Consider the following 22,677-nt stretch of genomic DNA (forward strand, 5'->3'; position numbering starts at 1 on the left):
AATAAATTTAGATGTATAGCACGGTAATAAGGCCTTTCTGACCCACAAGCCCATGCCACCCAAATACACCAATTAACCTATGAACCCTGTATGTTACACGGTGGTGGGAAGAAACCAGAGCAACTGGAGGAAACCCATGTAGGTCATTGGGAGAATGTACAAATTCCTTACAGACCATACCAAATTCAAACCTGGTTTGCAGGTTCCCATCTCTTCAGGATTTTTCTTTCCCTTTAATTTTTCCTTGCATCTGGTGCTTCTGTTGTAGTCTCCTCTACAACAGAGAGACTAGACACTGACTGGGTTGATTGCTTCATTGAACACCTCGATTTTGTCCACTGCAATAGTGGAGATCTCCCAGTGGAAACTCATTTCAATTCCCCACCCCATTCCCATGCTGTCATGGTCCCATGCACTGCCTGACTAAGACCATCTGCAAATTGGAGAAACAACACATCATATTCCATCTGGGCACCCTACAACCAAATGGCATTAACATAGGCTTCTCTTTTCCTCTAGCTTTGTCTGCCTTTTTTTCTCTCTGTATCCTTTCCTCAGGCTCTGCATTCACAGAGCTCCCCCCTCCCCTGATTAATTCTCACCTTTACTTTCCTCCTATCCATGTCCCAGTTATCACCTTTTGTGCTGGTTTGTGCTGTTCCGCCACTTTCTTTCCTTCACCCCAGCCTTTTAATTCCGACACCAAAGTACTTATTACTCATATCGTAAAGAAGGGCTCAGGCCTGAAACCTTGGTTATATATCTTTACCTCCTATGAATGATTTGACACCTGCTAAGTTCCACCAGCATTTATTTTTTTATTTACAGGTACACGATCCTTTAACCGGACCCTTGGGGACAGTGTATTCCGAATTTCAGATTTTTCCAGATCTCGGAAAGCCCACCCGAATTGTGCTGCCGTAGGCACTCCCACGCCCTTCCAGTCCCTCGGCCGCCTCCCGCAAGCGCCGGCCCTTCGGCCGCCTCCCCCAAGTGCCGGGTGCCTCCCTCCCCACTTTCCGGATTTTGGAGCTTTCCGGATTTTAGAAGTCCGGGTAAAGGATCGTGTACCTGTACTAAAATAACACATCTGCAGACTTTCAAGCTTCATTCTTTTCCTTGCTGAAACTATTTACTGGTTCGCTCTTATAGTAACCAGATACATTCTGGTTCTCTTTACTCTATGGACATATCTTCCTTTTGCCTTTCTAAATAGTCCCATACCTGGAAATCATTTTTGATATCTTTCCTAGCTCATTGAGCTCAATGTGCAAAAGTTCATCCCTCTTACTGTTTACCCTTCTCTTTAAAAGGTTGTGTAGCCAATCAAGAACGTCTTTACCTTCTCTCTTTGGCTGATGTCACCATCCACGTGCTTTTCAATCTCCCCTGGTTTCTACCCCCTATCACATTATTTCTGTTTGGTTCACTCTGCCTCTCTCCATTTTAATTCTTTTGCTCATTGAAGTGAAATGCTATTTATTTTTCTCTTTCTATTTGACTTGTTTAGTATTTTCCATGATCTTCAATTGAACTGCAGCATTTCAGTGTACTGCAGCATTTTGCTTTTGGTTTATTGGAACTTGCCTAATTGGCGTACCTTCACTGCAGTATACTATTGGAAAGTAGCCAAAATACTATTTAGGAAACAAGAAAAAAATCCTTGTTTGCAGGTTGGAATTTCTTTTCGCAATGTTCAGAATTTGATTTGGCACTGGCATATCAAAAATTATCTGGATAACAGGTGATCGATCTAATGGATGTCTTGGTAGATGTGTCTTCCTCTTAAAAGATTAAAATATTTGTTTTCTAGGTTGTATGCAAGGAATGATACCTTATCTGCCAGAACTTATTCCTCACCTTATTCAGTGCCTCTCTGACAAGAAAGCTCTTGTGCGTTCCATTACATGTTGGACGCTCAGTCGCTATGCACATTGGGTAGTAAGTCAACCCCCAGACACTTATTTGAAGCCATTAATGACCGAACTGCTGAAACGCATCTTGGACAGCAATAAGAGAGTGCAAGAGGCTGCCTGCAGGTTTGTTATTGAATTATGTCATTCTTAATGCTCATCAGAATATTTTTATTGTAGTACAATACTCTGTATGATGTGGTATCTTTGAGAAAGAATTTATTGGTTATAAATATCCTCAAGTCATAAAACTTGTCTCTCCATAGACTGCATTCATAGCGAACTGCATGTGGTGGTAGAAATGCTGTCTGGCAATAGTTCCTCATATTTTGAACTGATTTAGTTTTAGTTTCCACGCTCTGGATTAACATTTACAGCTACTTGCAATCAGATGATTTTTTTGTTGTTGCAAGTTTAGCAATGTTCAAATAGAAAATATTGATACCAATTTTTTTTAAATGGTTTACTCATCAGAAATCTGAGGACACCATTTAAACAGAAGCTGGGCTTTTTAAAAATTGGAATTTTGCATCAATTATTTGACGGTGGTCTGTTTTTATTTTGTCAAAGTGTGCAGTGACAAAGCCTATTGCTTTGCTTATATACTTCAGAAACAATTTGCTGTTCTAAATGTATCTGACGTGGCATTTGTCATGGTTGAGAATCTCACAAAGGTGCTAATTGGTGCCTTTTGTCATTGAATCAGAATTATGTGGTAGATACCATGGGTCAGAAAATTTTTCTGCTGATTCCTTGCTCTCAGAGGACCCTCACTACCTTTGTTGGAAGATGAGGCTGGAGACAAGACCTCAATTCCTATCAAACTAATATTCAGTGACATTTTTAACCTTTTTATAATCAAAATACTAAAATAATCAATGTGTTAAGAAATTATTTAAAGGATTCAAATAAAAATTAGTTAAAAATTAATTTCAAATTTCCTCCAAATCACTAGGTTCAGAATCCTGCTTGAAATAAGTGAGGATTCTTATTTTCTGCCAGGTTGGCTGGCATAAAGTATCAGAGATGGATTTTCCAGCATTGTGCTGGATTACCACACCCAGGACATAACATGAAGTCCAGTGGCCAATTTCCTTTCACTAGACTTAAAGTGGGGAATTCCAACTGAAAGCAGCTAAGCATGGCCAGCAAAATGTGATCCTTGATGATGATATCCTCATTGCTGACAATTGGGAAACAGTGAATTCTGTGGGAGGATTGCCAACAGATTAAGCTGTGAATATTAATAGCTTTCACTATCATTAGAACCAAATTCATTACATGGGAATGTTGCTGTAGTTTAATTTAACCCATAGAATCAGAATTTGCCATTCTAAGAAGGTTTTAAAAGTGGCTTCAGATCTGAACCAAGCCTCAGAAACTTGCATATGGACAATTGGTATGCTGGTTTTTCAAGTTTCTACAGAATCTGGTTTCATCTTTTGAGATTGAGATGATCACTGAATAATTTAGTTACACTCAAAATTCATGACTTATAATTATAATGACACAGAATTAGACTGCTCTGCCCATTAGATCTATACTAGCTCCCTGGAAATTATCCCATCAATTGAATTTCCCTGTACTCTCAGATTTCAGATTGTCAGAGTACATAAGTGATATCACATACAACTAATCACACATACCGGTTGACAACTCTTTGATTCTTTATTTTTTGCATTGAAGGATACAGTAGAACTTCAATAATATGCTATCAAATGATTTAGATATCCACATTTGGATGATTCAGTATTTGGATCACCCAGACCCTGTACCTAGCACACCTTCTAAACATAAAATACAGGAGCAGGAGTACATCATTGTATTTGAAGCTGACTTGCTTCCTTTGAACTCACCATGCCCTGTTTCACATCCTTGTGAATAATTTCTGTGCTGTTTGCAATCTAATGACGTTCTTCCTGTAATTAGATGACCAAAACTGTGCACAGTATTCCAGACGTCACTATTTTCTTCTCTGAATTCCCTAGGTTCCATGACCTTCATTGTAGATGCCAAAAGTAAATATTGATTCAATACCTCATCCTTTTGTGGCTCCACACAAATGGCTACATTGACCTTTTAGGAGTCTTTTTCTCTCCCTAGTTACCATTTTATTCTTGACAAACTTAAAGAATCTTTGGAATTCTCCTTTATGCTGTCTTCTAAAGCTCTCCCGTGTCCTCTTTTTGCCAACCTGATTTCCTTCTGGTGTGCTCCTGCATCCCTGGAATTGTGCACTTTTTGTGGTTTGCTCAATTCTACAAAAGATATTTATTCCAAAGATTGTGTTCAGTATTTTATTTGAAGTGTCCCATTTTTTTTATATAGTGTATATTAATTTGCAACTGATCATGAGGCATTTATGATGTGAATCGTGAATTTTGACACGGTGATATATTGGAGAAGGAAGTGGTTCGTGTGATTAAAAATGCCCTAATTTTTAATGGTCTCTGAAGAAAATAATTTGTCAAAAATATAAACTTTGAATAATGCAACTTTTTTTTTTGTTTTCCAGTGCTTTTGCTACTCTAGAGGAAGAGGCTTGTACAGAATTGGTGCCATACCTTGGTTACATTCTTGATACACTTGTTTTTGCTTTTAATAAATATCAACACAAGAATCTTCTAATTCTGTATGATGCAATTGGAACTCTTGCTGATTCAGTTGGGCACCATTTAAATAAACAGGTAAGAGAACTGCTGCATGATCAATTATCATGAATTATTGGGACTGAAAATTGAAAGAGAAAAATGGCTGGGGTGGGGGAGGTTATCAAATGAATACTTTTAAGGCTATGAATTTTAAGGCTATAATTTATAATTCAGCAGGTCATGTGGTACCTGTGGAGGGAAATGGAGAGTGAACCTTTTAGGTTGAATGGAAGAATTAGATAAAAAGAATGGAAGAATTAGATAAAAAAGAATGGAAGAAATTAGATAAAAAAGAATGGAAGAATTAGATAAAAAAGAATGGAAGAATTAGATAAAAAAGAATGGAAGAATTAGATAAAAAAGAATGGAAGAATTAGATAAAAAGAATGGAAGAATTAGATAAAAAAGAATGGAAGAATTAGATAAAAAAGAATGGAAGAATTAGATAAAAAAGCATGGAAGAATTAGATAAAAAAGAATGGAAGAATTAGATAAAAAAGAATGGAAGAATTAGATAAAAAAGAATGGAAGAATTAGATAAAAAGCATGGAAGAATTAGATAAAAAAGAATGGAAGAATTAGATAAAAAAGAATGGAAGAATTAGATAAAAAGCATGGAAGAATTAGATAAAAAGCATGGAAGAATTAGATAAAAAAGAATGGAAGAATTAGATAAAAAAGAATGGAAGAATTAGATAAAAAGCATGGAAGAATTAGATAAAAAGCATGGAAGAATTAGATAAAAAAGAATGGAAGAATTAGATAAAAAGAATGGAAGAATTAGATAAAAAGAATGGAAGAATTAGATAAAAAGAATGGAAGAATTAGATAAAAAGAATGGAAGAATTAGATAAAAAGAATGGAAGAATTAGATAAAATAGTGTGGGTAGAACTTTATGTGAAGCAATACTCACCAGTACTGGGGAGCTGGAATCTGTGTTTAAAAAGAAAAAAGTTTTAAAATGCACATCACATACAACACCGAACGGTGCCTTTTAGCTCAATTCGTCCATGCTGAACAGTTTAGCTTCTGGGCAAGTTCCATTTGCCTCCATTTGGTCCGGGATAAAATTTAAAATAAAATTAAAGTGCTGGAAAAATTCAGTAGGTCAAGTGGCATCTGTGGAAAGGGAAACAATCGCTGTTTCAGGACTATCACTCTTCATCAGACAGCAATTTATACTAAACTCAACTCAGATTGCTATGCAATTTGGAAGTCTGATTCAAGGACAGATATGCATGTACAGAAGTAGGTTTGGAGAATGTTCACTAGATTGATTCCTTTGATTAAATGGTTATTCTAAGATGCTCAGTGGAGCTTAGGAGAATAAAAAGTGATCTTATTGAAATCTACAAAATCTAAGGGGTTCTTCCGAAATGTGTGCTATGAAGATGTTTTCCCTTTAGTTGGTGGGAAGTGGATAGGTGACATGAATGGAGATATAGCAAGATAGATTTGGAATAAAGTATTCCTGTTTAAGATGAGAACCTTCTTCATAAAGTCATGAATCTTTGAAATTCGCTCCCCCAGTGATCTGTGGATGCGGAGTTTATTTTAAAATGTATTTAATTTAATATAAAACCACTTAGCAAGCATGTCACAATATTTCAAACTTAATCCAAATAGATGTGGTATTTTATAAAAAAAGAAAGTTAAAAATATACAAAAGAAAGAAAAAACTCCTATAAATTCACCTCTTCCTAACCCCCTGCAAACTTAAAGAAAAAGAGGGACAAGAAAAACCACGACAAGATCACAACAGGAGAACTTCATTTTTTGGTACTTTTAAAAAAAAATATATTTATAGAGTCCTTTAAGAGAAAGGGGATGTTCGAGATTCATTTAAGTTTTAATACCATCAGTTTGTAAGTATAGGTTCCATATTTCATAATGTATGATATTTATCTTTTAGATTATAAGTAATTTTCTCAAGTGGAATACATCTCTGAACTTCCGCATGCCATCTATCCATTCCCAGATCAGTATCTGACTTCCAAGTTATAGCAATATATTTTCTAGCTATTGCCAAGGCAGTTTGAATAAATTTTACTTGATACATATTCATTTTTAATATAGGTTTAATCCCTCTAACATCTCCCAGTAAAAACAAAATAGCATTGGATCCTGTGGGTAGCTATTTGTTGTAAAAAATCACCCATTTCAAGCAAAAATAACTGTAATTGTGGAACACTGCCAAGTTGAATGCAAAAAAAGTACCAACTTCTTATCCACATCTAAAACATAAATCTAAATAAGTAAAGTTCATATTATGTAACTTTTGTGGTGTTAAATATAACTAATGAATAAAATTATATTGAACTAACCAATATCTCACATTTATTGAACTTTTCATACTCTCTCTACATATCTGAATCCATCTATATTTATCTATTTACTTATTTAAATCTACCTCCTATTTATGTCTTGATTTATGAACTCCTTTTTGAGCCTTCTTTTATAGTAATTTATATATCTCTGAAATAAATTTCATGACATCCCTAGTACTTAAAAATAATATTACTTCTGTCTGCACTGGTAATACTAAATCTTGACCAAAAATTTCAAAAAAAATCTCAATTTGATAATAACAAAATTTTGTATTTTCTAATATCTTAAACTTTTCCTTCATTCTACTAAAAGTAATAAATTTGCTTGCTTCAAAACAATCTAATTTTCTTAATACCATAATTTTGCCAAATTTAATTTTTTAAATTTTCCATAGAAAATGGAATAAATCTAATTTGAAATGAAGGTGTTCTTCCAGACAGTAAACCTCTTGCTCCAATCTCTATCAATTTTATTCTCAAGTTCAATTAAATGTTTCAGCATAGATGTTTTTCTATTTGCTGTTAATAATCTTGTATCACATTTATATATAAAATGTGTGAATCTGTTTCTCCTGTTTTATCATGTTCAATATTTACCCACCCTGGAAGATTATTTAACTCATACATTACATAATAAATCTCAGTTGGGGAGCTGTGAACCTCTTAAACTATAATTTCCATGTCAATTTCTCCAAAAAAACTTAGCTATTTTCCCTTTCCATAAAATATTCTTACATAAACATTTAATTCCTTAATTTTTTGAGGAATTGAAATTGGAATCAATTGAAATAAAATTGTATTCAAGGAAAAACATTGATCATAACACACTTTGCTCTACCCATCAAAATAATAGATAACATTCCATTTTTCCAAATTTTCTTTAATAATAGATAAATAATTTTGTCAAATCCGATTGCACACTAGATTCCATTACTTCCTTACATTTCTGATAATCTCCATTAACTAAAGACCTAATTTCACTTTTCTCCCAATTAATTTTATATCCTAATATGTCTCCATCTTCTTCTATTCTAATTGTAAGTTCTGTTATGAGTTCAGTGAACCCCATATACCAGCAGCAATAGAAATATTCCAAAGCAATGGTTCTTTAAATTCTCTGAGTATAGAACAATAAGATCAACATTTAACTTATCAATACTAAGTAATTTACACAATTTCCCCCCCACCCCCAACCTAATTTAAGTGCAAGTAAGTGTAATATGTCTTCAAGGAAGTCCTTTTTACTGGCCACTCTTCCACTGTCAACGTTTCCAAGGCTACAGTTTCCAGTAATCTTCAATCCTGTGCACAGAATTAAACAGTTATTACATTCAAGCAAACTTCAGTGAATTACGAGGCAGGAAAGTTGTGGAGGGGGGTTACAGAGAGATGGTTGTTCCTTGTTGGACACCCCAAACAGGAGTGTCTTCCAGAAGGAAATTGTCTTCTTTCCAGGTTCTTCTAACAGAGTTCTTCTCTTCTGCACATTGGGGAGACTGATTTCCACAGTGATTACACTCAGGCTACCATATTAGAACTCTGTCCAGTTTTGAAAAAGGAGCCTTTTTAGCAGGCTTCTCTTCTGTCCAGCCTTTTCTCAGCCTGCCCTCAGCTAACTGCCTTCTCTCTCGTTCTCTGACCCTCCCCTCCCCAGGCTTAACAAAAAATACATGACTCTAACTCTCTGCAAATGTTTCAGTTTCTGGGGTGAGCTTGCACATATTGCTAAAACCCAGAGCCTTCTGTTTGCACATGCCCTCGTAACTTTGCAAGGCATTGTTCAGTCTGTAAAATGCATGCAACCTAACAAGTAACCCAATTCTAATCCCTTTTATAAGCATATATTTAATTAACCCATTGTGTCACATTGCAAAGAATTTAAAGGGTCTGTTAAATAAATCAAAACATCATCTGCAAATAAATTTATTTATATTCTTCTTGCTTCACCTTAATACCCACAATCTTTGAAGCTTGTCTTATTAATTCAGCTAACGGTTCTATTGCTGAAATAAATAAATATGGTGACACTGGGAAACCTTATCTGTTTGATCTCGTTAATTCAAAAGATTTTGAAATCCGTCCATTTGTCACTACTTTTGCAGTACAGCATTTTAATCCAATCTATAAACATTGAACCCAATTTACATTTCTTTCAAACTTTAAAGTGGAAATCCCATTGTAATCTATCAAGCCTTTTCTGCATCCAAAGTCACTGCCACACTCAGTCTCCCCTTTTTTTTGAACCAGTATCAAACTAAGAAACTTCACTACATCATCTGGAGATTTCCAACCCTTAACAAATAAAGTTTGATCTATGAGTATTGATTTTGGTAATTATTTTGCCAATCTATTTGCTAATATTTTATAATCATCATTTAATAATGAAATTGGTCGATAAGATGTTGGTTTCATTAGATCTCCTATTTTTTTTGGAATTACTGTAATAATTACAATTAAGAAGGATTCTGGGAGAGAATGTACCTTCATAGTGTAATTAAATACCTACATAAATGGAGGTATTAAAAGATCTTTAAATTTCTTATAAAATTCCATAGGAAATCTATCTTCTGGTGATTTGTCATTTTGTATTGAACACATTACCTCACAAATTTCCCTTGCCATAAATACTACATTCAAATTTTTCTGCTTCCCATCATTCAGACTAGGTAAAGTAATATGAGATAAAAACTTTTCAATCTTATTTTCATCATGTACTGATTCTGAATGATATAATACACAATAAAATTCCCTAAAAACATTATTTATTTCTTGTGGTTTATATGTCATAGTCCCCAAAGATTTTTTTTAACTGCATTCAGTTCTGTTCTGCTTTCAGTTGCCATGCTAAAACTTTGAGCTCTTTCTCCTTATTCTCTGTTTAGTTCTTTGGATTAACTTTTCTATTTTATATGTCTGAATAGTGTTATATAAAAAATATAAAAAAATTTTTAATTAATTGTTTTTTTCTTTTCTTCAGAAGAATTATTTTGTAAATTTTTTTTCCAATGTACCTATATCCTGTTCTAATTGATTTTTCTTTTATGTTCTCCTTTTTAATTTTAACCAAGTAACTTATTATTTGACCTCTTAGATTTGCTTTTAATGCACATCCCAAATAATTCATTCATTATCTATTGAATTAAAATTGATTTCTAAAAATAATTGAATTTCTTATAAAATCACAAAATCTATTCTTTTTAATTATGCAATATTAAACCTCCATCTACAAGGTATTTTTTTCTCTAAAGTTGAACATATCAATAAAAGTGGTGAATGATCAGAAAGTATTCTTGCTTTATACTCAACTTTACTAATCCTTCCTTGTAAATGATAATAAAAAATAAATTTTGAATAAGAGTCATGTCTATGAGAATAAAAAGAATAATCTTTTCTAGGATTCAACTTTCTCCAAATATCAACTAATTTAATTGGTTCATAAAACCTAATAGCCTTAACCGCTTTAGTTCTTATTACTGTTTTAGTTGATTTATCCAAAGATGGATCAAGACAACAATTGAAATCACCTCTTATAAATACCTTTTTCTGCGCGTCCGGCAAGAGTTAAAAAAAAATATTCTTTATAAAATCTTCATCTACATTTGGTGTATAAACAAAGTGTCCAAATTTCAGAATAAATCTGGCAATTAATCAAAACATCTCCCCACAGGATCAATTATAGTATCAAAATTTTTTAATAGTAATATTTTAAAATTAATATAGCTACTCTTCTTGCTTTAGAATTAAAAAATGAAGTGATAACTTGGCCCACCTAATCCCTTTTTAATTTACAATGTTCTTTTTCTGTCAATTGAGTTTTTTGGAAAAATGCAATATCAACCTTCATATTTTTCATATAACTTAATACTCTGCCATTTAATTTAACTGTTTATCCCATTAACATGAGAACAAACAAAAAAAAAATCATCCATTATCCCAATCAAAATCTCTTCCAATTCCCTTTCTCCCAGGTCTTTTCAACTCTAACCGACTCCTGTGTACATCTGTCCCTTAAGAAAAATATAGAAAAGAATTAAAAAAGGAAAAATTCATTAACAGCCAAACAAAAAAGATATTATTTAAAAAATACCCCAAAAAGTGCTGAATAAAAATATAACAAGACTCTTTCCTTCCACCACGATATGGCACGTAATGGTTTGGGCAAGTCATGAAGAACATTCTCTCCCCCCACCCCCTCAGGGAAAAATTAATTAATTACACATTAGGAAATAATAAATTACCCACTGCTTCAAAGTCCACATTAACTTGATCATTGTCAATTAAAGATGTTTCCATCTGGGTTTCTGGCTTCAACTGAGACTCTTTTTGACAGCTTACAGTCTGCTTTGGCACAGCTTTATTTGATGTAATTTGGATCTGCAGCACCTCTCTTTGATCTTCGCGTTTAAGACTTAAACTCATCGATTCTCGCTGTTCTTCCTTAATAGTAGGGAGTGACTTTGCAAATCTTTGTGCTTCTTCTTCATCCATAAATAACATTGGTCCTTCACTCACCAAAAACACCTTCAACGTAGCTGGATATCTAAAAGTAAATTTTTAGCCTTTCTTCCAAAGAATTGTCTTCACTAGGTTGAATTGTTTTGATCATAAAGCTGTATAACAATTGCAGCACAGAAACAGGCCATTTTGGCCCTTCCACTCTGCTCTGAACTAAGTTCTCTCCTCTAGTCCCACCTACCTACACCCTGCCCATAACCCTCCATTCCCCTCCCATCCTATCTTTCCTTAATTGACCCTGCCGCCACTACTTCTCCCAGAAGATCATTTCACACAGCCACCACTCTGAGTAAAGAAATTCCCTCTCATGTTACTTCTTAATTCATGACCTCTTGTTTCAATCTTTTCTACTCTTAATGGAAAAAGCCTATCCACATCAACTCTATCTATCCCTCTCATAATCTTAAATACCTCTATCAAATCCCCTCTCAACCGTCTATGCTCCAAAGAGTAAAGACCTAATTTGCTCAATCTTACTTTGTAATCTAGATGCTGAAACCCAGGTAACATTTTTGTAAATCTTCCTTGAACTCTCTCTGCCTTGTTGATATCCTTCCGATAATTTGGTGACCAGAACTGCACACAGTACTCTAAATTTGGCCTTGAGCTGTCTCAACATCACTTCTCAACATCACTTCTCAACTCCATGTTGAATGTTCCTGATCAGATCCTCTCTCCTGATACTTATATTATCTCTAAGAATGCTTTCCATTAATTTACCTACCACCACTGCTTTACTTAAATCTGCATAAAAGAAAAATTTATTTCAATCAATAACCATAGGCCCCATGTTCTGCCTTGCTTTCTGGACAGCCAATCTTAAAAAAAAATTTTATCTTAATATCACAGACATTTACATTTAATCAGTATAACTCCAGGTGGCTGATTTGGCAGTGGCTTCCTGAGTAAAACTCTATGAGCCCTTTCCTATTCAATTCCGTTTGGGGGAAAAAATTTCTCCCAAGGTTCCAGGAATCCATTTATGAAAGCAATTCCACAGGGTTGCCACTTCCTTCAAAATCTTTTTTAAGTCCACTTTGATTTTCCAACATACCCATCTTATCCCTCTGTTTTTCCCCAGAGTGTGTGAATTTTCAACCCTTTCAGTTCTATCCATATAAATATCCATATAACTTTTAACTCTCTGCAGATCCAAATCAACCCTTTGGACTGCTGCTTTAACTTCACTTCTGAAGCATCCTTCAACATTTCACTTTTAACCTCCTTCATATCAGAACTAGCATCTTTAATATCAGCCCTTATAACCTGATATTGACCCATTGTAAGTAAAGTTTTTTCATATTTGATTTTTTTTTCCAAGACCCAAAGCCCCCAGTATTTTCTCTCCATCTTTTTGATCTGATTCATCTTGATCTCCCTGGATGCTGAGTTATTGAAAGTATTCAAAACTGAATAGGGCAAATTTTTGATCAATAGAATGGTCAAGGGATATGGGGAATAAGCAGGAAAATGGAATCAAGGCCTAGATTGGATACGCTATGATTGGTAAATTTGTCTTAACGAGTGATATGACCTCTCTTTTTTTAATGTTCTTGTATATTTTAAGGATCTGTATGATTTAGTTAAATATAATGCTAATTCTTTAGCAATGTTTTTCCAATTAATTTATCCTGCCCTTAGATTATGCATTGTGTTTAAGATGTAGCTCAACAATATTCTTACCTTTTGATTTGTTGTTCTAAACATTATAAATATTATTCTCTGCTCTTTGATTCTAGATGATTGAATACTGCACTAATATTAAGTCTATAATTGGTTTTAACCTACCATATTTTAAAAAAATGTATATTAAGACAATCTAAATCAGGAAGAGAAGGTAACATAGCTCATGTTAATTCATAAATGGAAAGTAAAATAAGAAAAAGTGTAATTAAAAAAAATCAATAACTGAAATCTGAAGGAACAGTCTTCATAATACAAAAGAAAATTTTAGCTGTCACGGAGCTTTGGTAGTAATTTGAAGCTTGTGATAAATTAAAATATTACAATGCTTTAATAGATAAATTGTAATCTTTTTATTGTGTTTAGACCCTTTAGTCAGATAAATAGTTCAGCTTGTGTTTTCATTTATATTAATGCAATCAAAAATTCTATTTCAGTGAAATGTTTAGAAGCTTTAATAATTTCTGATATGTTTTTCACATTTGAGCTAGTTTTTGGAAGTTGCTACTTGATTACCCTTACAAAAAATTAATAGAACCATTGGCTTCATAGTTATTGGCAAAATCAAGGCCATCCCTGCCCCAAGTATGGAAGGAATTTTTGATTCTTGTCTGGGACAAATTTTCTGTCATAGTTTTGCTTGCCAGATTAATGAGTTGATTTTACTAATTCGTTGGAACTGTTAAATTAATCCTTTCTTTCTCACAAGGAATATATTCAGATGTTGATGCCTCCACTTATTCAGAAATGGAATATGTTGAAGGACGAAGATAAAGATCTTTTCCCCTTACTAGAGGTACATAAAGATTTAATGTTTTTATTCAAATATTCCAGAGCCCATCTGAATGATGCTGTTTTCATCCAAGTTGTTATTTGGTCATTTGTGTTTTATGTTTGCATGTTAGTCTCCTCCTTTTGTTCCTTCTTCAATGCTGTTGATTTTTAATTTGTTTTCCTCTCGTCACCTTCCTTCATGGCTCATTGTCTTGTTGCTGTTCTATCCCATGTCTGAGGTTAGAAGAACCCTTACCATTGCATAAGTCATTAATTAATACAACTTTGCATCCTGTAGGTTTTCTCTTTCTATTGACAGCATAAAAGTTCAAAATATCCTTCACTCCTTGTCCTTTCCTTGCCTTTTTTTGTGCTCTTTGTAACATTTATTGAATTGGGGTAATTTCAAGGCATTGCATTTTTTAAAAATAAATTCTTACTTCTGTTTCTTATAGTCTGTAATTATATTTCCAAGTTGGAAGCAGCTTCCCCGCCAACATTAATCAATTACTGCTATTACTCCTAACCAAAATTTTCTGAGGCAACTGTAAGCAAAATTAATTCCAATTTGTTTAAATCTTTGTTCATTGTCAATTATAGTTTTTACACATCATTGGAATGCAAATACTGAATTTTTCTGCATTAATGAGCAAACTTTAAAAATCTAATTGCTCCATCTTGTCCTTCTGAATAGTTCAAACTGTGTTATCCTTCCATTTTATTTTTATTTGCATGGTTTGGAATTGGTTTGAAAACAATCATTTAAAAATTTGTTCTGGCAGATTATGTTCTCTGGGCCAAATTTATCTGGCATTTTTACTGTCTCAAATGAAATGGTCAAGAATTCATTTCACTATTTTTGGATACAGCTGCTGCTTTCACTCGGCAATTAATTTTGCGGCATTAGGCTAATCAATTTTCAGCTTGTGTGGAAAGTTCTTTTATCATCTCCTTCCATTGGTGGATAGCATTTTACAACTTGTTTTAATCATGCTCCTCTTCCAACATAAAAAATCTGCATCACAATTATATTTTGTTATACTTTCCATATTTCAAGCTTTTTTCTCCATATGATTTTGATAAATTGTTTATGTTAATTTTTCAAAAATTAGTGTCACTTTTAACATCTTTCCTCTGATAGTTCTTCTCCCTTCAAATAACCTTTGTGAATCATCTTGTGTCCCACTTCAACTTAAATCAAAGATAACAAGTAATTTCTCAAGGTCGAACCTGGAGATCAAGATAAAGATCTGTTAGGAGAATCTACGAGTCTTTAAGGCTTAAGTCATTGGGTACCCTCGTAGACGAGGAATTTTGTGTTTGCTTTTCAGGGACAATTTCAGTTTTCTTTTTGAATAAAATGATAGTCTGTGTATTTCCTTTAATATTCTTTGTCTCACTTTCGGCTCAGACTGCAAGTATTTATTAATTTTGAAATACAATTCAGATTCAACCACCTGCTGAAGAATTATTCCTAAATCTTTTTATGATACATTGGAATCATTTATTATGTCATATATGGCAAGGGAAGAAAGCTCAATTAAATAACATTTATCTTCAGAATAGAAGAAATGACAGAGGTTTGACATTACCGAATTTTAGATTCTATTATTTTGGGAAAGAAATATGTTATTGTTGTTACAATCTGATAAAATAGACGGACTCCCTAACTGGGTTGAAATTTTAAAAAAAATTAAAATACTTCTATGTGGGCAGTTTTAGGCACATCCATACCTTTTTCTATTCCAAAATTAACAAGGAATTTGGGTTCAATTCAGGAAATTTTTGAATTTTGGGAATTTTTGTTAACTAGTCTGATTCTGTCAAATCATCTTTTCACCCCTCCGTTTTAGATGCAGGTTATGAAGAATGGAATTGGCTAGTGATTAAAAGCTTTAAAGATTTTTAATTCAACAAAATTTTGCATCTTTACAACAATTGATGGCAGAATTTAATTTACCAAATAGACATTTTTTTAGGTATTACCAAATTAGGCATTTTATTCAATCTAAACTTCCAGAATTTCCATGTTTTCCTGATCTGAATTTTATAGTCAAACTTTTTGAACTACATTTTGTACATAAAGGTATAATATCTGCCTTATATTGTAAAATATTATACGTGATATGGATTTTGTTCGATTTCATTTTCTTTGCTGCCAGTATCCAAATGCAAAAATATTTTCTATACTAATCTAGAGGTTTTTTTTAGGAAATAGGTTTTGAGCATTATCATGATCAAGTTGTCATTAAGAGGACTAATTTATGTTTTGTGAGACTAATCTGTACCTTTGGAGAAAAAAAATGATAGTGAAATAAATGATAGGACTGGAATTTAGTGCCCAAATTTCTGGATGCAATGTTAAAAATTGTCTTGTATCAATGTTGTGCATTGTTAAAACAAAATAAGCAACTTCATAGATTAGCCTTATTTATAGATTAGCCTTGCCTTATTTTCCTATTGCACTATCTTGAATCAACAATTCCTGTTTGCTTTGAAACTCATTTACAATAATTTTGAAATTATTCAGTAGAGAATAATTGGCCAAAAGTTGCATTATATTAAAGCTTTCATTTTATGTTCCAGTGTCTGTCTTCTGTTGCCACTGCCTTGCAATCTGGCTTTCTTCCATACTGTGAACCAGTATACCAGCGTTGTGTAAATTTAGTGCAAAAGACACTTTCACAAGTTATGGTAAGTAAGATAATGCTAATTATTGTTTCAGGATGCAGCGGTCACAAGATAATGCACATTTGTTTCATAAGAGCCCGCCCACCTCACTGACAAAAGGCAAAGGAGGAAAAACCCAACACCCAACCCCAACCCACCAATTTTCCCCTGCAACCGTGCCTGCCTGTCCCGCATCAGACTTGTCAGCCACAAACGAGCCTGCAGCTGACGTGGACATTTACCCCCTCCATAAATCTTCGTCCGCGAAGCCAAGCCAAAGAAAGAATATATTTTTAAGGATAGAGTTGAGAGGAACCTTTTCACCCGGATAGTGGTTAGAACATGGAATTTTGCTGCCACAAGGATTAAGTGAAGTGAATTGTACAGTTTCATTTAAGGGAAAATTAAGTAATCACATGAAAAGGACAGAGTAAATTAAAATAATGCTGATGAGATTAGGTGGAAGATGTGAAATGTTATCAGCAATGTTGGTTATTTGGGCTGGATCTGCTACTAATCATTTGTAAAATTTACGTCGTCAAATTGATTGAATTTCAGAATTTTTTTAAACACATTAACCTTGATTTTGAATTAATGATTACCATTAAGCTAAACATTAACCCTTTGGACTCCAGCCATTTTTAATCTTTCATAATATATATTCTGGACTGGGTCTGAGTAAACTGGAGTACAAGCCCCTGCTAGTGGTTGGTTTATAAAACCAGTGCCAGATAACAGTGTCATGAAGTCCAAAGGGGTTAATAGTTCTGGAGCCCCAACTTGCCTAGCCAATCAAAATATCCCATTGACACAAGTCCCACCTCCCTACATTTGGCCCATATCCCTTTAAACATTATCTGATCTATGAATCTGTTGAATTTTTACATTGTAAACATTACAATGCTACCTGCCTCAACCACCTTCTCTGGACACCCATTCCATACATCCACCTTCCTCTGTGCTTGATGAAGGGGAGGGGTATTAATTAACCTTCAGGTTCCTGTTAAATCTCTACTCTCACCTTTAACTCATGTCTTTTGGTTGCTGATTTCCCCTACTCTGGGCTAAAGACTTGCCTCCGTCAATCTAGATTAAAACCAACTGTGCAGCACTAGCAAAGCTGCCTGTCAGGATTCTTGTCCCTCTCTTCAAGGGCACTTGAAGAGGTCATCTCTTCTCCAGAAGAGTACCTAGTGATCCAAAAACTGAATCCCTGTTCCCTACACCTGTTACTCAGACACACATTCACCTGGTCTATCTTCCTATTTCTGAGCTCACTTGCAGATGGCACTGGGAGTAATCTGGAAATCACTGCTCTTGAGGTTCTATTTCTCAACATCTTAATTAACTGCCTATAATCATTATACAGTGCCTCATCTCTTGTTAATAAGTACAAAGACCTCTGGCCCTTCACCCTCCCTCCTCCTTAAGAATATTTTCCAAGCCCTCAATGATATCTTTGTCCCTGGCACCTGATGGGGTTGACCGGGTGACATGATCCCGGCATCGCTTCCATGCCACAGAAATTCTTGTTTGTTCCCCTGTAGCTGAAGAATCTCTTGTCATATTCCCTAATTATTGAGTCTCCTATTACCATCACCCTGTTTGCCTGCACCCTTACATCTGAGGCTCAGAGACACTGACCTTGGCTGCTGCTGCTAAGCCCTGAAAAGTCATTGCCTTCAATAGCATCCAAAGGGGTCTACTTGTTATTCAGAAAAATGGCCACTGGAATGTCCTTGCCACTCCTGCTGCCCATCTGTCTATCTGCCTGCTGTCTCTTGGGTGTCACCATCTTAGTGAAAGACTCATCCATGATGTTCTCAGTAACTCAGATAATCCTAAATGCATCCAACTGCAGCTTCAGTTCCTTGATCCTGGTTACATTTGCTATTGATGTAGTCAGCAGGGAGGCCACAATGATCCTTGATTTCCCACATCTGTCAAGAGTTATTGATGGCAAACTTTGCATTTTGCCTTCTTTTGACTTAACATAGGTGCTTTAAATTACTCCAGAGGAAACAATTTTTCCTTGTTGAACTTAAGAATTGTTAATCGAGGTGCAAGGACCTTCGCATAGCATAATGAAAGGGCTGAATTGGAATAGATTATGAAAGCAGAATTGATTTAATTTGCAAATGCCCATGATGCTTGGATAGTATCCAGCAGTATGAAGCAAGTACAATCGGTGTTATTGCTGCACATTATTTTGCAGTCTTGTTCTGTACTTTTATCTTATGTCCTTGTATTGCAGTTGCACGGTTCTCAACCTGACCAGTGTGAGGCCCCGGACAAAGATTTCATGATCGTGGCTCTTGATTTACTGAGTGGCCTGGCTGAAGGTCTTGGAGGAAGTATTGAACAACTAGTAGCACGGAGCAATATTTTATCATTAATGTATCAGTGTATGCAGGTTAGTATGTATTTCATTTGAACAGAAGGATTTACATCAACCAAAGAGAAACTGAAATAGAATTTATATTCCTAATTGCAGGATAAAATGCCAGAAGTACGGCAAAGTTCATTTGCTTTGTTGGGTGATTTAACAAAGGCATGTTTTCAGCATGTGAAACCTTGCATTGGTATGTCAGATCTTCGGTCATTTATCTTTTCCACTGTTTAATAATGTGAAATTTACACTTGGAAATCAATAATAGTAAATGTCTTTTTATTTTTAAACTTAAAACCACATAGCAAACATATTACAATATTTCAAACTTAATCCAAAGATGTGGTCTTTTATAAAAAGGTAAAGAAATTAATAAAAGAAAAACCTCCTATTAATCCCCTCTCCCCCAATCCCCGACAAACTTTAAAAAAAAGAGAAGGAAAAGAAAATGGACAAGAAAACCACAACAGGAGTACTTCACTTTCTGATACCTTTAAATGTATAAATATATATATATAGAAACTTATAAGAGAAAGGGAATGTTCAAGATTCATTTAAATTTTAATACCAACAGTTTGTTAATATGGGCTCCATAATTTTCCAAAATATATGATATCACTTAAATTATAAGTAATTTTCTGCATGCCATCTATCCATTCCCAAATCAATATCAGACTTCCAAGTTACAGCAATACATTTCTAGCTATTGCCACAGCAATTTGATCAAATTTTACTTGATACATATTCAGTTTTAATTTAGGTTTAATCCCTCTAATATCTCCCGGTATAAATAACATTGGATCCTGTGCAAATTTTACTCCAGTTATTTGTTCTAATGAATTACCCATTTCAGGCCAAAAAGATTTAATTGTGGAACATTTGAAATGTCTTTATTTTAATTTAGTGATACTTGATTTTAATCTTTTTTTTTTCAGCTGACTTTATGCCAGTTCTTGGAACTAATTTGAACCCAGAGTTTATTTCAGTATGTAACAATGCCACGTGGGCAATTGGAGAGATCTCCATCCAGATGGGTCAGTATTTGATGTATATTTATCAAACTGCAGATTTGGTAAGAGATGTACATGTAGTAGAGTTGGAGCTAGGAAATTTTCAACCTTTCTGTGACAATTTTGTGGTTGAGAAATCTAAAAGTAATCTTAATGTTTGTCCCACTTTTATAAATCCATTTGTTTTATTTTCATTAAAAGATAGAAGTGTGTTTACTAATAATTGGCAAAATAACATGCTGCAACAACTATGACATTGCAATGGTGTGAATAAATTAGTTGCACTCAAACAAAACAGAAATGCCAGAACCACTTGGCAGATCAGGCAGCATGAGTAGATAAATATTTCAGATCAGGATTCTTTATTAGTTATAACATGTTGAGTATTTTGGTTTTTTTCTGTCTTTCAATGTGAGGTCAGTATTGAACAGGCTTTTGTGCTGGAGCATGTTGAGGTTAAAAAAAAGAGGAATAGCTGGATTAAAAAAAAACACCATTCAGATTGATAAGTTCCCAGGACTGGACGCAATATACTGCAGGAAGCAGAGAAGCAATTGATGGGGAGTTGGCAATGATCTTTGGCCACAGTGGGAGGTATAGGATTGGAGAATGGCAAATGTAGTCCCCTTGCTTAAAAAAAGGTAATGGGGAGAACCTTGGGAATTATGCACCAGTGAGTCTTGAATCAATGGTGGGCAAATGGTGGGATTCTTTAGGACAGGATTTATGAACAATTTACAAAGCATGGTTTTCTCAGGAATGGTTAGCATTGCTTTGTGAGGGGAAGATCATTGCCTCATGAGCTAAATTTTGAGTTTTTTGTCTAAATGGATTTTAGTAAGGCATTTGACAAGGTCCCCCGAGGTAGACTCATTCGAAAAGTTATGAGGCATGGAACCATCGCTGTGTGGATTGATTTGTGCCTGGAGCTCAGTGACTATTGGCCCCTGTTTTTTTTATTTAAACATAAATTATCTGGACAAAAGAGTGTAAGGATGGGTTAGAAAATTTGCAGTTCGAATTGTCATGGATGGTGTAGAAATTTTTTATAGGTTACAACTGGATATTGATGGGATGCAGAGGTGTTGGGAGAAGTGACAGACTGAGTTCAATCACGATAAGTGTGAGGTTATCCATTTTTGAATGTTGAATTGAAGGTGGCATGTTAAAGGCAGGATTCTTAACAGTATAAAACAGTAGTTTTCAATCTTTTTCTTTCCACTCACATGCCACTTTAAATAATCTCTATGCCATTGGTGCTCTGTATAGTAAGGGATTGCTTAAGGTGGTATGTAAGTTTGAAAACCACTGTTTAGGTGCACTGTTTCATAACTCCAAAGGAAATGGACCAATGGCTATTTTTCTCAAGCAAAATATTTCAGTGACAATTGGGTCTAGAGCACTGATTCTCAACCTTCCCTTCCCACTCACATACCACCTTAAGCAATCCTTATGGCATAGGGATTACTTAAAGTGGTACATGAGTGGAAAGAAAAAGGTTGAGAACCACTGGTGTAGAAGAACAGAGGGACCTTAGGGTCCAAATCCATAGATCTGTCAAGGTGGCTGGACAGATTGATGGTAGTTAAGAAGGCTTCTGGTATGCTGGACTTCATTAGTTGGGGTATTGAGTTCAAAAGTCTGCAAAACTGGTAAGATGACACTTGGTATATTGTGTTCATATCTGGTCACTTCATTACAGGAAGGATGTGGAGAGAGTGTAAGGTTAACAGAAATGGGGCTTTTTCTCTTTGGAGTAAAGAGGGATGAGAGGTGATTTAATAGAGGTCGGCATGATTGAGGAGTAGTTGAGGTGGATAGACATATCTTTTTCCCAGGGCTACAGTAGCAAATACTAGGGGATGTCTGTATAAGACGAGGAGAAGAAAGTTTGGGGGAGAAGACAGGCAAGATTTTTTTTGAGACATAGAGTAGTGGATGCCTGGGGGTGGTGGTGGAGGCTGCTACATTGGAGACATTTAAATGTCTCTTGGACAGATGCATGGATGCAAGAAAAAATGGAGGGTTATGGGTGTGAGGTAGGGAAGTATTAAATAGCTGAGTAAGTTTGGAGGACCATCGCCTTCCCAAGATCGTATTATATGGCGAGCTCTCCACTGGCCACCGTGACAGAGGTGCACCAAAGAAAAGGTACAAGGACTGCCTAAAGAAATCTCTTGGTGCCTGCCACATTGACCACCGCCAGTGGGCTGATAACGCCTCAAACCGTGCATCTTGGCGCCTCACAGTTTGGCGGGCAGCAGCCTCCTTTGAAGAAGACCGCAGAGCCCACCTCACTGACAAAAGGCAAAGGAGGAAAAACCCAACACCCAACCCCAACCAACCAATTTTCCCTTGCAACCGCTGCAATCGTGTCTGCCTGTCCCGCATCGGACTGGTCAGCCACAAACGAGCCTGCAGCTGACGTGGACTTTTTACCCCCTCCATAAATCTTCGTCCGCGAAGCCAAGCCAAAGAAGGAAGTTTGTATAGCAAGGCACAACATGTTGGATTGAAGACCCTGTAATATTCTTTGTTCATTTGGGGGGTAGGGCAGTCTATTCAATTTGCATCACTGATAACACTTCAAAAATTATAATTCTCATAATATCACCCTACTGATTCTTTTGGATGTAAAATAACTAATAATTAAATTCTTTTACTAACCTAATGAATTGTGAGAACCTCCAACCCATCTGAATAATTTTTGGAATCACTAAAGATTTATGGTTTCATAACAATCC

General features: G+C 35.0%; 1 protein-coding gene across 7 annotated transcripts in view; it reads left to right on the forward strand.

The window, feature by feature from the left end:
• The window catches only part of tnpo1 (transportin 1), a 164,707-nt gene that overhangs the window by 125,294 nt on the left and 16,736 nt on the right, over window positions 1-22,677 (forward strand). For all 7 annotated transcript variants that reach the window (XM_069937016.1, XM_069937015.1, XM_069936994.1 and 4 more), the window contains exons 13-19: window positions 1,814-2,039; window positions 4,429-4,600; window positions 13,800-13,886; window positions 16,451-16,558; window positions 18,789-18,947; window positions 19,029-19,116; window positions 19,859-19,957. In XM_069937016.1, coding sequence (XP_069793117.1) covers window positions 1,814-2,039; window positions 4,429-4,600; window positions 13,800-13,886; window positions 16,451-16,558; window positions 18,789-18,947; window positions 19,029-19,116; window positions 19,859-19,957 — 939 coding nt within the window. The remainder of the gene's footprint in view (window positions 1-1,813; window positions 2,040-4,428; window positions 4,601-13,799; window positions 13,887-16,450; window positions 16,559-18,788; window positions 18,948-19,028; window positions 19,117-19,858; window positions 19,958-22,677) is intronic.

This window comes from Narcine bancroftii, chromosome 1, assembly GCF_036971445.1.
Source record: "Narcine bancroftii isolate sNarBan1 chromosome 1, sNarBan1.hap1, whole genome shotgun sequence".
NCBI lineage: Eukaryota > Metazoa > Chordata > Chondrichthyes > Torpediniformes > Narcinidae > Narcine > Narcine bancroftii.